General features: G+C 36.8%; 1 protein-coding gene across 2 annotated transcripts in view; it reads right to left on the bottom strand.

Annotated features, from left to right (window-relative positions):
* The window catches only part of LOC150095070 (peripheral plasma membrane protein CASK-like), a 356,952-nt gene that overhangs the window by 14,911 nt on the left and 324,330 nt on the right, over positions 1-17,711 (bottom strand). For both annotated transcript variants that reach the window (XM_090411455.1, XM_090411456.1), the window contains exon 10: positions 5,033-5,113. In XM_090411455.1, coding sequence (XP_090267581.1) covers positions 5,033-5,113 — 81 coding nt within the window. The remainder of the gene's footprint in view (positions 1-5,032; positions 5,114-17,711) is intronic.

The following is a 17,711-nucleotide window of genomic DNA, read 5'->3' as shown; positions in this document are numbered from 1 at the left end:
TTATATGTGTGTGTGTAGAATTTGCCAGCCTGGTTGGCCAAGTGGTTAGCATATCTGCTCTCCAGCCAAGAGTCTGCAGGTTTGAATCCTGCGTAGGCATGGATGTTTGTAATTGTCCTCTCCCAATATGGACTGGGTCACCATGGGAGTAGTAGACCCAAAACTTCCTGCAATGAGAGAGGCTTTCACCCTGCAGTGGATAGAAAAATCATCATCATCATCATGATACGTATCAAGGATTTAGGCCTAGTATGGCCTGTTCCGGCCTTAGAAGTCATCGTTGAATCGGGTAGAAAAATAGGCTGTTAATTATTTTTTTTTTATATGGAATTATAAGGTGGGTGATTATGAGAATCTGAAATCAACTAGCATCAATACCACGGTTGATGAACTAGTGGTCATCTGTGGAAATTGTGTAAGAGTGTGGTTATTAAGGATTTGCAAACTAGATTTTTTTTTTGTGTGGAGAGTGGTGAATGAGTGGAATGGATTGTCAGAATTAGTCGAGTGCTCTGACAGTGAATGAGTTTGAGATGACAGGATATGTGTGTATAAAGGTTAGTGTGGGTCCCATGATGAGTTTCTGGACTCCATGGAGTACTGTATACAATAATAATATTTTTGAAGAGAAAATACTAACAACCTATTGGCATCACAGCAAGTTTACACATTAGCCAATGGTAGTCAACATGTTAACAGAATAGTTATTCTTATAGATAAGCTTATACGTTGGTGATACATAACTGTTAATTTTAAGGAAAGAACAACGTAGATTATTATATTAACTAAATAACTTTAATTAATACTTCCAATATTTCGGTAATGTTACATTACCATCTTCAGGGAACATAAAAATTAATGAAATGTGCATGCAGGTACTAACACTGAGCAAAAATGGCTGAAGAAAACAACTGAAGGCAGTCCTAGAGTCCTAAAGGGTGCCACCTAGTGGGCCAAATTGGGTATTAATCATGGCTGTTTGGGCTAATGTTCTAAGAATGCAAGCCTCCCATATTTGGGGTAGTCTCATACATCGAAATTTATTGAGGTTTGGGTATTTTTTTAAGGCTGAGACTGATTCTAAGAATAATCTCTCATATTTAAACTTGCTGCGGTGTAGTAAGGAAGCTTTCTTCCAATGTATTTTTTGGCAGGTGTCCAAGGCATAGTCAGCAAGTCCTGAGTGGCTATAATGGTGGAAACAGATATAATTCTTATGTTCAGATCCTGATATTCAGAATCCTGATATTAGCAGTCCTGCCTGTTTGGCCATAGTAAGACAGTTTACAACTACAAGGGACCTGGTAAACTCCAGGTAGGTCTAGAGGTTTATGTTCCCTGAAGATGGTAATGTAACAATACCGAAATATTGGAAGTATTAATTAAAGTTATTTAGTTAATATAATAATATACGTTGTTCTTTCCTTAAAATTAACAGTTATGTTAATAGAATAGTATAGACCAGTAAATGCAAAGAGAACTTATTGTGAAACGTATAGATAAATCAATTAAGCATGTAATTTAAATGGGAGCCTATAACTGGAGGAGGAGGAGGAGACATTGTAAGGAAACAAGAGTAATTCTGTTGAGTTTCTGGGGGAATAACCATTTTAAGTGGTGATTTAAATGAGGTATCAATGTTGCCATCAGTTGGTGATAGCAATCAAGATGTACCGTCAGGCAAATGATCAAACAGGAAAAGATTGCTGTCAAGAAGAGATATATGTATATATGGAATTATAAGGTAGGTGATTATGAGAATCTGAAATCAACTATACCAAGGGTTGATGAACTGTGGGTCATCTAGGCATGTAAAAAGGAATATAATTTTAATGAGAGACTAATTGGAGGAGGAAGAGGAGACATTGTATGGAAACAAGAAGAGTAAATCTGTCAGATGGATGAACAGTGAAATCAGACAAGCAGTCTGGGAAAGATGTTAAGGTGGAGGAGGTAAAAGGCAGTTAGTGGTGATCAGATGAATGAGGAATATAAAATGTAAGCTAGAAAGGTGACAAGCAAGAGGAAGAATAATTACAGAAGGGTGACTAGTCAATAGTTATGGTAATAGTGACTATGGGAAAAGATATAGTAGATTATTTAATCACCTAGAAGGGGGGGGTAAATAACTGGTGAATTAGAAGTGAAAGAATCACGTGCTGAATAGGTAGATATTAATAAGACTTTGGAATGGATGACATATCAAATATTTTTAAGGAATATATGAAAGAGTTGAGTTATGTCCTGGACCTGTTATTTAATGAAATTCTTGCAATGGGAAAGATCCTAAAGAGTGGAAAGAAGACAAAATATTACCATCACAGGCATGGTTTATGGATAGAAGTTTCCAATTATAGACCAGCCTGGATATCTGCAGTTGAATTTTCTATGATGACCAGCATTTTGTTTGAAGGGTATTCCATATTCAAACAGATTCAGCAATCTGTTTTTGGATCAATGCAAGGTCACTTTGGAGTGCAGAGATATAAGTCTGTGTACTATATTAGTTGAGCTATGCTTTGAGAAGTTGATAGACTACGGATCCAGAGGTAATGGCAGTGGACTAAAGTTCAGACACACTTTAGTGTTGCATCGTGCTGCTGCTACTTTGATAAGGAGGTAGAGGTGCCACTGTATAAAGCATTGGTTAGACAACACATGGACTACTGTGTTCACATTTGGTCACCTAATTTTCATTGTTTTATGGAAACATTGGAGAAGGTTCAGAGACAAATGACCAAAGTAATATCAGGACAAGGAATGCTGGTTATGTAAAGAGGTTAAGGAATTGTAGATCACAGAGTTTGATGAACAGCAGGAAAAGGGAACATTTAAGGCAGCGAGGGGATTTTACCAGATTAATACAGAGGGAGATTATAAAATGAGTTGAGGATGAGAGAGGAAGAAAGTTGAAGGGTAGAGAGTAGATTTTTAAAAGGGAGAGTGGTGGGCAAGTAGATCACACTGCCAGAATACAATGTGAAAGAGGGGAGTATAAATGAGTTCAAAGTTCAATATGACATATTGATACTTAAGACCTTCCATGATGAGTCAGCCGACTCCATGAAAGTTACCGTAATACTAATAATAAATACTCAAATATGGAAGCATAAAAAGTATTATTATAATTATGTAGACATCTCCATAGAAATGAAAGACTTATCATTGGAAACCCAAACTAACCATTATTCACACAAAAAATCAATCAATGACAAAGTACTCACAACTCATTCCCCACTCTAAGAAAAAAAAAAAAAAATCTAGTCATCACATCTCTGCAAACACATTCTTACATAATTTCCAGGGGTAACCCATTCCCCCAACCCAACCCCCTTATTGTCATGTATTGAAAAAATTCTTCAGAATCAATCATGTAAAATGACTGGTATAGAAGAAAAGTTACTAATGAGTTTTGCACGCTTTAGCAACTGACATATCTATGATATCTTCTCTTTTCTGCCTGTAAACTAAACTTTGTAACCCACATAACTGTAATCTATCTTCATAGGGAACAGTGCATTGTCCTGTCACTATCTTGGTCACTTGTCTCTGGATCCTCTCCATCACTTACTCACGCCTAAATGACAAAATGAGGGAGGAGGCACCAGATATGCATGCAGTATTTTAGAAGTGGTTGTATTTAACCCTTATAAGGAGAGATGATAATCTTATTACTCCATATGATGCAAATCTGGGTAGATTTGCATCATATGGAGTAGAGATTCTAGAGGAATGGACAAGGCAAATGGCTGCCAGTTTAATGTGGCTGAGTGCAAAGTGATCATTTTGGAAAGAAGAGATTACAAGTGGTGAACTGAATTGCAGGAAGGAAACTGAAAAGGCTAGAGACTTGGGGATGATGGTGGACAAGAAGCTAAAGTTTAGAGGGCATGTTGTAAAGGTAGTCAAAACAGCACATCATATTATATGGTTGTTGAAAAAAATACTGAGAAGCAGAGATATTAAGGTTATTGTTCCCTTAATAAGGCCACATCTGGACTATGGCATGCAGATTTGGCCACCCAGATTCCATGAGGAAGTCATGGAGCATCCAGATGCGAGTGACAGATTGTAGCAGGTTTATGGAATGCTCCCTATGAGAATAGACTGAAGTTCTGTGGGCTTCAAACACTAGCTGATAGATGAAAAAGAGGTGACATAAATTATTAAAGGAGTTTTATAAGATTGATGCTGAAGACTTTTTTTCAGTACATGACAGGAAGGGAGAGAATAAGGAGTCACCGATGGAAATTATGTAAGAGTGTGGTTAGCAAGTGGGGTAGGACTAGATTTTTTGCTTGGAGGGTGGTAAATGATTGGAATGGGTTGCCAGAGGTGCTTGCAACTGTTGTTTTAGAGATACTTGTGCCAAGAGAGATTTCTTTAAATTAACACGAAAAAACACAAGGAATAAGTAATACTAATAGCCAGTGTTCTACTTTGCAATTAACTATTGTTGCCACTAATCATGGCCTGTAATATTCTGTGTGGAAAAGGTGGGTGAGTTCAATGACAAGAGCAGCATTATTGGAAGAGATAATCCTTGTTCTGTGTTTTTAGGATGTTGTATTGAATGATGGTGTGACTGTGTATTCTGCAGGAAGGAAATCATAACCTCTATATTAGGATGACTAACTCACCTTCTGAGTAGTTCTTTATAAATTTCCCTTCCATTCTAGACGAGATCTGAACACAGGTCTTTCCAATCAAAGAATGATGTCACTATTAACTGCTCTTATGGAGATACTGAACTATTTTTCCCATACATGAAAATTAATAATTTTTGCTATCAAAAACAAAATATGAACTTGGTTATCATTATAATAAAATAGCCATATGCAGAACACTTTTAAATACACACACACAGAAAAACAAACTGTCATTGATCCAGACATTTAAACACTGTGAAAATAATATGGAAATATTTATAAATATAAAAATATAAAAAACTTCCAAGTATTCTGTAGCATGGGCTAGATGTTCATGTTAAAAATAACTAATTAAATTTAAATAAAAGGAAATAACTGCTTACATCTTGCATATTTCCTAATGCTGGTGCTGCTATGAACACCACATATGGAGAGTATTCTGATGTCCGTAATATCTTTAAAGCCTAAGAATACAAATAAAATTTATAATGTCAAAAAAAAAATAATAATAAATGTATATATATATATATATATATATACATTTATATATATATTTAAAGCATATAACAATATTATTGGGTATTACTACTTGGCAGAAATAGAGAACTAATTTTTGTATAGCAATTAGAGAAAATTACATAGCATGCAATGGACATCATGTTTTAGTAATTACAGTGATCTCTCAATTAACCTACTTCAAATGAAAATGAATCTTCAATTAACCAACTCATGAACATATTAGCGAATCAAATGACTTCTGGTACCACACCATATAATTGTCTTGAGTTATCCAACTCTTCACTTATCCAACCAGCTCATGCATAGTGGTTGGATAAATTGAGACTTTACTGGAGTTATGATATGAAGTTAAACTCCTACCTGCTGATGTTTCTTCCACTGCATGGGAGGGAGGGTTTGACAATCAATAATGAGGTTTATGCTTTTTTTAGTTTTGTGTTTGTATTTCATACTTCTCTGCATCATCAACTTTTTTTGTATAAACATTCCATGAGATGATTACTTTTGTAAAGGACCTTAATCTTTTTCCAAAGGACATGATGTTTGGTGGAGGATGGCATGTTTTGCTAGTTCAAACTGCTCTGGCTCATGGAATTTAATATAACTGATATGTTCATCATGAACATTAAGAGACAACTGAGAGCAATAGCATGGAAAGAGGAGTTGAGTGGGAGGGATACAGGCACTGCATGGGCATTGTTCAAGAGCTATTTAACAGCAGCAATATGCAAGTGTATTCCAAACATGAAAAGGCTAAACAAGGTTGTAGCCAGAAAGTTTGGCATAAACATTTTTGCTGTAGGAAAATTTGATGTAAACATTTCCGGCATAAGACATTTTCACCATAAAAAACTAAACTAACAATCTGCTGACTTTATCAACCAACCAGTCAGTTAGAGGAAGGTAATTTCTTTAAAATTAAACTTTCTGACAGTCCGCTTGTGTGCTTCCTTTGATAAATATTTCTATGCACTAACTCCGTTATGTAAAACATTCGGTGTCACCCTTCTCAACCCTGGAAACCTAAAGTTTATCAAGCAATGGCAAACTTAAAATCACCATTAAAATAATTATTACAAAATTGTTGACATTGATTTAAAGTTACGCTATTAAGCAGATGCCAAATTCAAAACAAAAATGAAATGCTTCACAGCATTAGCATTTCTTTCAGTGAACAATGTTATTGATGGATTTGTTGAATTGACTGATGATGATGATGATTTGCATCAAGAATTTGTATCTTACTTTGAACCCCACTATATAGGAGGAGAACGGGCCACAGCTTGTGAAGGCGAAGAATGGAGCCGACTCTCCCTATAGAATTGTGGAACGTTGTCGAAAGAACTCATAATAATATGCCGGGAACGAACGACAGTATAGAAGGGTTCCACAATGCAATGCAAAACTCCATTATCAAGATGCATCCAAGTATATGGAAAATCATAGCTAAATTGATGAGGGAGAGAGTTTAGAAAAAGAAGAAAAAGTGTGATGCAGATCGAGGAGACAGCAGAACTGAAAAAAAAAGTATAATGATGTTAATACAAGACTTAAGCGACAGGTGCTTTGATAAAATCTGCAGCAAAAAGTTAATTATTTACACAGCATCTCTTTTAATTTACATAATTTTTAAATGACTTCATTATGTTATGTATCACTGACATTCACCTTTATAAAGATTTGCCCTTTTAATGATTTTATAATACCCTTTATCATCCATTGATTATTTAAAAAATTACGGCAAAAATGTTTATGGCTGTGAATTTTCCTAGAACGAAACCAGTAGGAGTAAAATAGATGGATGAAGAGATATGAAATCTGGAAGAAGAAGGCACTGTGGTGGCAACACAAGATTTATTTATATTATTTCGTATGATGTGATGATACAATGGCTGTGAGCTCCTTTTACAGGAAGGTACGGCACCATCTCAGTCACCCCCCCACACACACACACCACCACCCATTTTTATCTGGGTTCGGGACCAGCATAGCTGATGAATCAGACCTATGGCTGGGGGACCATCAAAAGTATTCCTGAATGTAATCCATGTGCATTCACAGGGCCAGTTTGCCTGTTCTGGCAGACAAAAAACCCAAATTTCCAGGTGAAAAAACCTCCTACCTCTGTATGAGATTGCCTAACTCACCTTTCGCAGAAAGAGACCAGATAAAGATTCCTAACATCACAGATGGGAATCAAACCCAGGTCTTTCCAACCAAAGGGCTTCGTCAATACCGACTGAGCTACAGAGGCTCAACACAAGATGAATGTTGGTAATGATTAGTTGCATGAAGAGTACAAAGAGCAGGACAGGAAGGTAACTTGGTTGGAAAAGGCAGAAAAAGTGGAGTATGAGGAAAAATTCTAGTGAGTTCTTTCGATACGTGGCAAGTAAAAGGAAAAATGACTATGGGAGGATGATGATAGTCAATAACACCTGCAGATGATTGGTGTATAGCATATTACAGAACTTTAATGTGAATACAGCTGTGGGATTGGATGATATATCAGCTCGAGTTTTTATGTGAAGGTGCTAGGGAACTGTCAGTGCCCTTGACCATATTGTTTATTAAGTCTCAGCTCTAGGTTAGCCCTGAAGGGGTGGGAAGAGCAGAAAATAGTTCCATTGCATAAAGGAGGATCAGAGATTAATGTAGCAAATTACTACTGATCATCATATCAGGAGTTGTTGTCAAAGTATTGGGGAATGTAGAAAGTATTTTACCTTGGGTATAATAAATGTTAAAAATACCAAGCAATTTTAAACCTGGTTTTACTCCATTTCCCAAGTAAGCAAACAGACAAACAAGTCAAGTTTGCGTCTGCAAGTGATGCAAGTCTAGCTGATCCTACAGGTAGTGCAAGACCAAGGCAACTCGTGGTAAAGGTGGCATAAGCTCCAATCACTAATCTTAATATTTACCCTTAATGCCAAAACACATCTCCAAGGAGGGGATGTATGATGTTTTGTATTAAAGGCAAGGGGCCACTACCCAGACCGGTTTCGACCTTTATTGAGGTCTCATCAGTGGGAGCCAGGCTAGAAATACCAAGATTTAGTAATACAGAGCTTATAAGTATTTTACCAGAACAAGTTACCATAAGGTGTTTTAACCTTATTAAATAAAAATGTCTTGCACTATCTGTTCTTGCACCTGTTCTTGTTCTTGTACTTGGTCTTGCACTACCTGTAGGATCAGCTAGACTTGCATCACTTGCAAGTGCAAACTTGACTTGTTTGTTTGTTTGTTTACTTGGGAAATGGAGTAAAACCAGGTTTAAAATTGCTTGGTATTTTTAACAAGTATTGGGGAAGTTGGTCAAGAGCAAAAGACAGGAATGGATAGATGGAAATGGGATACCGTATGGGGGGGGCATGGTTTTATGAAGGGTAGGTCATGCCTCAGTAAACTGTGCATGTTTTATAATACAGTCACAGGTGAGTTGGATAATGGTAATGGGTTTACAGTGATACTGCTGGACTTTGCAAATGCCTTTGATAGAATACCATATGGAATTCTAATCAGTAAACTGCAGCACATGGGGATAGATATAGGGTTGGTGAGATGGATAGGAGGGTGGTTGATGGAGAGATATCAGAGAGTAGAGTCCAAAAAGAAGGCCTGTGACTAGTGGCATGCTGCAAGGTTCTGTTCTTGGACCACTAGTGTTTAATTTGTTCATTAATGATATAGGAAAGGATCTGAGAGGAACTGTTCAGTTATTTGCCGATGACGCAAAATTGGGTAGAGCAATAGTTAATATAGACGATGTCAAAATTTTGCATGATCATTTGGATAGATTGGCAGACTGGCAAAGGAGAATGGATGTCAGTTTAATGTGGCAAAGAGTAAGGTTATGCATTTTGGGGAAAAGATTGCTAGCTGTATACCACACTGGTGGAACTGTACTCCAGGAAATTGAAAAAGCCAGAGACTTGGGATTGTTAGTGGATAGGAAGTTAAAGTTTAGGGGGGGTTAAAGTTGATGGCATCTGTTCATGCCTCTAATCTTTCTCAGGACGGACTCTCATATCTGCAGTCTCTAGTCTTTGAGACTGCAGATATGAGAGTCCTGAGAAAGATTAGAGGTCAGAAGTAAAGCACTTAACAAGTGCTTTACTTCTGACCCAGCTCATAGATCCATAAGTTAAAACTGGTTTGAACACTGTCTTGTATACAGCTAATTTAGTGTTTCTGACTAATTTCTCTCTTATTCCATATGAATTTATTCAATTGACTTCCTACTATACCAGCTTTGTTGATTCTGTTGTCTAATTCCATTTTAAATTTATCATCTTCACTAAAAATTGTGCATAAGTAGCTGAAATGTTTTACTTGTTCCACAGGTTCTCCATTCACCATGTAGTTGATATTTTCAACAATTCTGCCTATTTTCATTGTCTTTGTCTTTTTATTGCTGACCTTCATACCATATCTATTAGAACAGTTATTCAATTTAGTCAGGGAATCTTGCAGACTTGTAGCAGATTTATTTAGAAGTATAACATCGTCTGCATAAAGCAAAGAGCTGACATTAACATCTCCAATTTTGATATCAGGTTTAATACCACTTTCCTTCATAATATGATCCATATAGACAATGAATAACAGAGGAGATAATGTACATCCTTTTCTCACACCAGATTTAACATTAAACCATCTTCTTGTAATTCCTTCAATCCTAACTGCTGATTTACAACTCAAATAAAGACTGAGTATTGCTTGATATAATGCTCCATTGACACCATATAACTGTACCGTATTGAATAGCTTCTCTCTTGGCACCTTGTCATATGCCTTTTCCAGATCAACAAAACTTAAATACAGATCTTTGTAATATTTCCATGATTTATCGACTATTTGTCATAAAGTGGAGATCTGATCCTGACAGCCTCTATTTGGCATAAATCCAACTTGTTCTTCACCAAGCTTTTCTTCCACAATTCTTCTCAACCGTTTCTCAAGTATACTAGTATAAATCTTACCAGGAACACTCAGTAGGGAAATACCTCTGTAATTCTCACATTCAGTTTTATTTCCCTTTTTATATATGGGTACTATGAGAGCTCTACTCCAATCATCGGGTATTCATCCCTCTGTCCACACCTTCTGAACTATGCAGTGCAGCCACTGCAAGACTTTTATACCAACATACTTAAGCATTTCTGGTCGATTATCATCTACTCCTGCTGCCTTTCAACATTTCAAGCCTTTGATGGCTTTTTCTACTTCAAGTATGGATATGTATTCCTGACTGTATGCCTGTTCAGTGTTTTTTACCACTGTGCTATCACTGCTTGTTTCATTTAGCAATTTTTTGAAGTAATTACTCCATACTTCAAGGATATCTTTTTCTCCTGTTTTCATGTCGCCTTTATCACCTCTAATTTCTTTTACAGCACTCTTTCCTCCATTTCTGAGCTTCTTCAACAACCTCTAGAATATTTTGCCACCTTCTTGATATTTATTTTCTATGTTCTTGCCAAAGTCCTCCCATGACTTTTGTTTAGCTAGTTTTACACAGTGTTTAGGTTTCTTACATTTGTCTCTGTATTCTCTAAGAGCATAAGATGACTTATTTGCCAGGAATTTTTGATATGTTTTCTTCTTTTCCTTCACTGCCTCTTTTACTTCCTGTGTCCACCATGGAGTTCTGATTTTTCTATCATTGCAGACATTCTCATCACAATACCTCTCTGGCTGAATCAATCAGGATTTTCTTCAAGGTTTGCCACTGAATCTCCAAGGTTTGGTTCCTGTTCTCAAACTCTTTCATTTTTTCTTCAATAATCTTTGTGTATTTTAGTCTACAGTTCACATCTGAGAGCTACTGAACTTTTATTTGCTTTAAAACTTTCTTACATGTTATTCTTTTCAATATGAAATTCAATTTTATCCTGCTTAAGGCTAAATAGTGATCACTTCCAATTTCAAATCCTCTGCACACTCTGGTGTCTTGCACCAGGAAGAAAACATCACTATCAACAATAACATAGTCAATGAGATTTTTCTTATTCCCTGCCTCTTCTCTCCATGTGAATTTGTGCACATTTTTATGTTGGAACATGGTATTAGTAATAACCAGTCCATGTCCTGAGCAGAAATCCAACAGGTATTTGCCATTATTATTAGCTTTGCTCTTTTCTCCAAATTTTCCCAAAATATTTTATATCAGACAATCACTTCATACTCTGTTATTTAGATCCCCAACAAGGATCAACTTTTCCTTTTTCATTGTGTCAGTACCTTTCTCTATAGCCTCAAAAAATTCTTCCACTTATACCTTAGTAGAGCCTTCTGTGGGACCTTAGGCACAAATAAGTCTCATTGTCCAATTTCTGATTCTGATATTTGCCCATATCACTCTACTTGAGACTGCCTGCTATTCAAGAAGATCAGCCTCGTATTTAGTGTTGAATACTATGGCTACTCCTTCTTTTCCTTGATTGTCATTGCCTGTTATTATTATTATTATTAATAACAACTACCTTCTAAAGGCAACAGTCTCAGTGTGGGAGGTCTCACTCAGTGAGCAACTTATCTATCATATATAATTTGAAAATTATTAATCACACACACTGCCATTCACAAGACATTCTTGCATACTATATTCCACTCACTCACAACTTCACGTAAAAAAATCTACTCCTCTTTTCAACCTATCTTTACACAATTTACAGTGATGGCCTCTTGTTCTCCTCCTCTCACTCTCCATTTTTTATATAATCTCTTCTGTATTAATCTTGTAAAATCCCTTTACTAACATCTTTATTGAATTATCTCTTTTATATTTATCCACTAAACCATGCAATTTACATTTTTTTCAACTACTCTCTATAATTAACATTCCAGAGTCGCTCATGTTTAGAGTTTCCATATTACAATGGAAACCAGATGACCAAATTTGAACACAACAGACCACGTGCGATCTGACCAATGCCTTACACAATAATATAATCATATTCTTAATCTCTACTTGTCTGTGTACTTCTTATCACAGCAACAATGTGCTGTGTAATTTGCAATGTGCCCTCTGAAATTCAAGCCTGAGATCTCACATTTCATCTGCCTCCTTAATCATAGTGCCACCAATACAGTACACAGTATTATGTACTGTATTGGTGGCAGTCTAAAGTGGAACACCTTATACTTCTTAACATTATAACTGCAACATCACTCATTTGTCAAAAGGTTAAAGTCTATTTAAATCTTCCTGAAGACTAAAGATTTGTTTAATCAGTGAACAAATAAATATCCCTGTCAATCCATATGAAATATCGTTATCAAGTAAGTTAAATTGCATGGACCCAAGAACAGAATTCTATGACATATCACTAGTTACTTCTATTGGTTATCATTCAGGAAGAATACTGGCAAATGTAGTACTGTAAAATCTCATGTTGCTTTCATTCATGTGCAGTCTAAGATTGTTATCTCTCCCTGAAAAGCTAGAATTCACTCTCTGTGTTTCCATATACCATCTATTTCCATTACTTAAAACCCTTCTTGTATGTGTATAAGCTTGCAGTCTTATTATTATTATTATTAACATCCACCCCTTCCATGGAGTCAGAGACTCATCATGGGAGGGACACACTACTGCACACAATGCTCATCCAACCATGCCTTAAAATGATTAAATGTGTCTACATTCACAACATACACTCAAGCAATGCATTCCACTGACCAACCACTCTCCATGCAAAGAACCTTCTCCTCACTCCTCTGCTCACACCCTCTTTATACATTTTCTAGTGATGGCCTTGTTTGTTCTATCCCCCCCCCCCCCATCATTCTATGAAAACTCTCTTCCATGTCAACCTGATAACAACCTCTAACTAGCATGTCTCAATCATATCCCCTCCCTTCTTCCTCCTATTCATGAGGCTTTGCAATTTACATTATTTCAATCTGTCCTCGTACTCAACATTCCAAAGAGCACTGACAACCTTTGTGAATCTTCCCTGGACCTTTTTCAACACATCCTCATCACCATGAAAATGAGGTGACCAGATCTGTGCATAATAATCCTTATGAGGCCTGATCAAGCCCTTACATCATAACCTCTTTATTTCTGCATATCAGGATCCTCCGCATCATTGCCATTATCCGATGTGATGTCTTTGCAATTTGTGCAATGTGGCCTCTGAATTTCAGGTCCTTGTTCACCAGCACTCCCAGATCTTTCATTTCCTCTACTGTGTTTAAGGTTTCCCCACCAAGTGTATACTTTGCATCCCATTGTTGCTTACCAAATTTCAAACCTTACAATTTGCAACATTGAACTGACAGTTCCACTTACCTGCCCATTCATGCAATCTATTCAAGTCCTCTTGTAAGGCAATAACACCTGCTTGACTCTGCATTGCTCTCCTCAATTTTGCACTGTCTGCAAACAGCTGCATATCAACAGTTAAACCCATCACAATATCATTAGTATACAAACTGAACAACAATGATCCCAAAACTGATCCTTACAGCACACCATTGGTGACATTTCTCCTTGGGGATACTGTACCTCTGTATAAAACATTCTGATACCTATCTGCAGGGGTGTAGTCCTAAAAGAAATAGTGCCAGGGCTCTACCTTGGAAACAAAAATCCAGAGCACGAAGTGTGGCATTATTATTATTATTATTGCGAAGGCTATATGGCAGAGAGATTGCCTTGTTTTCTGAAACGAAAATGACAAGAGCGGCAAGCTGCTATTTTTTGACCGAAAGCTGGAAGTGCATTATAATTCTCATTATTATAATTCTTATAATTTATTATAATGAATTTAAAATTTTGATAGTTTTAAAAAAGTACCGGGCATCGCCCTGCCATACCCTGGCCTGACTACACCCCCTGCCTATTTGACAGCCAATCACTGATCCAACTCAGAAGTCTGTTACCCAATCCCATCTGTTTCAATTTATTTAATAGTTTGTCGCATGGGAGCCAAAATCCAAATACACCACTGTATATTCAATTCCCTCGTCCAAGGTATTTGTCACCTAGTACATAAGTACATTAGTAAAGCATGATCTCCCCTTAACAAACCCATGCTGATAACCACAGAGAATACTTGTGATATCAACTCATTTCTGTATCCTACTTCTCACCAATCTCTCTCTCTCTCTCTAGTATCTTCACCACAACTCCAGATATGGATTGGTCTATAATTTGCAGCCACAGCCTTATCACCACCTTTATGCAGCAGAACAATTTTGCTTTCTTTTCACTTCTATGTAACCCTTGCAATTGTAACACTTATTAATCAGGCATGCCAATGCTACTAACAATTCCCTAGAACATAACGCCTTATACAATAAGGACGGGTAGTGATATATCATCAAATCCTATTGCCTTATCGACCTCAAGATTATTTATTTCCTCAAATACCTCCTGTTCACTAATGGTTAAGCCATCCTCTTCTATGCCCTTAAGTTTCTCATCATTCCACCCTGATGAGGATGAAACACCCTTATAAATGGATCATTGAATACCTCATCAATGTCTTTGGCAGCAGTTACCATTCTACCATTTTCATTCATTAACATCATCTTACAATGACTATTCTTCCTTCTGCTTGCCACATATCTAAAAAACTCTCTAAGACTTTTCTTTGCCTGATTTGCCAATTTCTACTCATACTGCACTTTTGTTTTCCTTACTAACTGCGTCACTCTCCTGGCTTGGCTTGTCCTTTATACTCTTCATGCAACTGATCATTACCATTATTCATCTTGTACTGCCTCCAAAGTTCCTTCTTCTTTCGAATTTCATGCTTAAGCCTCTCATTCATCAATTTTACACCTACCTTATCCAGCCTTCTGGCCTTGAGACATTAATGCCGTTATGTATTTCTTTGTCAGTTCCCAAGCAGCATTTATTTCCTTACCGCTCAACTCCTCATTCCATACTACAGCTCCAAGCTGTCTCCTAAGCTTGTCATATTGAAAGTTTATTTTTCACTTGGTTAGAGTATAATAAAATTAGTTTAATCCTTTATCCAAGTGTGAGCAAACAAAGTTTGTGCCTGAAAGTATCTTCAGGACTGGGGTAAGGTGGTACAACACCAGGGCAACTCAATTGCAAAGGTGGAGCAAGATACCAACACTCCTATCTCAGTATCTCCTATTAATGCAAAACACATCTCCCTGCAGATATGTCTAATGTTATGCATTAAAGGAAGGGCCACTACCCAGACCAGTTTCGACCTTTATTGAGGTCTCTTCAGTGGGAGCCAGGCCCAAGTGGAGATACCAGGCAGAAGCATTAGCAGGTCATCTCTACCTATTGTACCACCTTACCCCAGTCCTGAAGATACTTTCAGGTGCAAACTTTGTTTGCTCACACTTGGATAAAGGATTAAACTAATTTTATTATACTCTAACCAAGTGAAAAATAAACTTTCAACATCTTTTTCTAAATCCAGAGTAATTTATTAAAAAATGGTGGCACACCATTTGGCAACTCCTATAGGTAGAGATGACCTGCTAATGCTTCTGCCTGGTATCTCCACTTGGGCCTGGCTCCCACTGAAGAGACCTCAATAAAGGTCGAAACTGGTCTGGGTAGTGGCCCTTCCCTTAATGCATAATGTTAGACATACCCGCAAGGAGATGTGTTTTGCATTATAGGAGATACTGAGATAGGAGTGTTGGTATCTTGCTCCACCTTTGCAACGAGTTGCCCTGGTGTTGTACCACCTTACCCCAGTCCTGAAGATACTTTCAGGCGCAAACTTTGTTTGCTCACACTTGGATAAAGGATTAAACTAATTTTATTATAAGCTTGTCATAACCATCAGCCTTATAATTCCACATATATCCTTTCCTCACAGAAGTCTGCCTATGGCTAGCCACAACACAGGTGATCATTCTTATCAACTGAGGAAAGTGTGAAATCCCACTCACAATTACATTCTCTAACGATATGATCAGATCTAAAACTCACGACCCTCATGTGCCCTCCTTTACATGCTGTCTGAGATAGTTATCTCTCAAGAACTCGAGAAATTCAATTTCCTTATTCTCAAATGCTGTTTCTTCATTCCAATCTATACTGCCATAATTAAAATTGCACATAATAATTACCCTTCCTTTGTTCACTAATCCAAGTTGTTTATACATTTCTTCATCACCACCCTCCACATTCCCTGGCCTATAGCAATAGCCAACTAAATACATCTTTCTGTCAACTTCCACATTACACCACATTGCCTCATAACCAGTGCCACTATTTCCCTCTTTCATGTCACCTTATGTGGACTTAATTCCTCTGCTATCATCAGCACTCCCCCCCCTCCCCTCTTGCCATTCTATCCACATGAAAAATACTGCATCCTTCCATTTCTATTCCCATTACCATATTATCTTCATTCAACGATGTTTCACTTATTCCAATGATTTTGTCAATCACTGAAGCCAGTGATTCACCCCTCCCCCTTTATTTCTAATACTTCTGGCATTCATAGTTCAGCAGTTCATTTTTTAGGTCTGTATCCAGTCCTGCCCAAGCCACTAGTTGGTTGTGATTTCTTCCCCACATGTGCTTGATCTTTATCATCACTTACCACATATATCCACTCAGTCTCAACTTCTCCACCCACATTGCAATATACTCCATATCCATACACACATTCACTGCTAGTTGTTGAAAGTTTTTCCACTTTGTTATACAGTACCATAAATAAAGATACCAAGAAATTATATAATTGGTTTAATCCTTTATCCAAGTGTAAGCAAACAAAGTTTGTGCTTGAAGTATTTACCAAGGCAAGTGATGTGAAGTCATACCACCTTTACTACAAGTTTCCCCAGTCCTGAAAATACTTCAGGCACAAACTTTGTTTGCTTACACTTGGATAAAGGATTAAACCAAGCAGGGCCGTATTCATGGGTGTGCGAACTGTACAGTGGTGCAGGGCCCCCGCAAAGTGCAAAAAATTGAAAAAAGAAAATTAATTTTTTAAAATTATTATATAAATTAATATTATAATTATTATATAAAAAAATATTATTATATAGAAAAATATATGTATATAATTTTGCAACCAACTATTGTTGTTATAGTAAGTGAAATAAGATTGTAGCGCTAGAGTGGTAGTATTTGAAACTACTCTAAGATATATAACAATATCGTACAATATGGGTGGAGAACCTATGACACGTCCAAGAATTTTGCTGGCACGTCAATGATTTACATATGGTATCCTTTTAAAAAAAAAAAAAAAAAATGATTTACATATGGTATCCTTTTATACGATTATAAATTATTCAACCTTTTTTTTTTTAATTGTTACAATACGTACAAGTTAAATTTTGTTTTACAGGAGAGAGAGCAGCTATGAAGACATGAATTCTATTGGTGTGGTATTAACAAAAGATCATGCGACCCTTAAAGACAAATGGAACCGACAATTTTTGAGTTGAAATGCTAATTCTCTTCAACTGAATTCCATAGCATCTGTCATAACAACATTCACTATATATTTCTTAGTTTTAAGACATTCATGACGGGGTGTCGTTTATCGTTCCGACAGAACTTCTCAT

Source organism: Typopeltis vanoorti, chromosome 21, assembly GCF_054136105.1.
Source record: "Typopeltis vanoorti isolate ZY-2024b chromosome 21, IOZ_Tvanoo_1.0, whole genome shotgun sequence".
NCBI classification, from domain to species: domain Eukaryota; kingdom Metazoa; phylum Arthropoda; class Arachnida; order Uropygi; family Thelyphonidae; genus Typopeltis; species Typopeltis vanoorti.
This window is presented reverse-complemented; position numbering and strand designations above follow the sequence as displayed.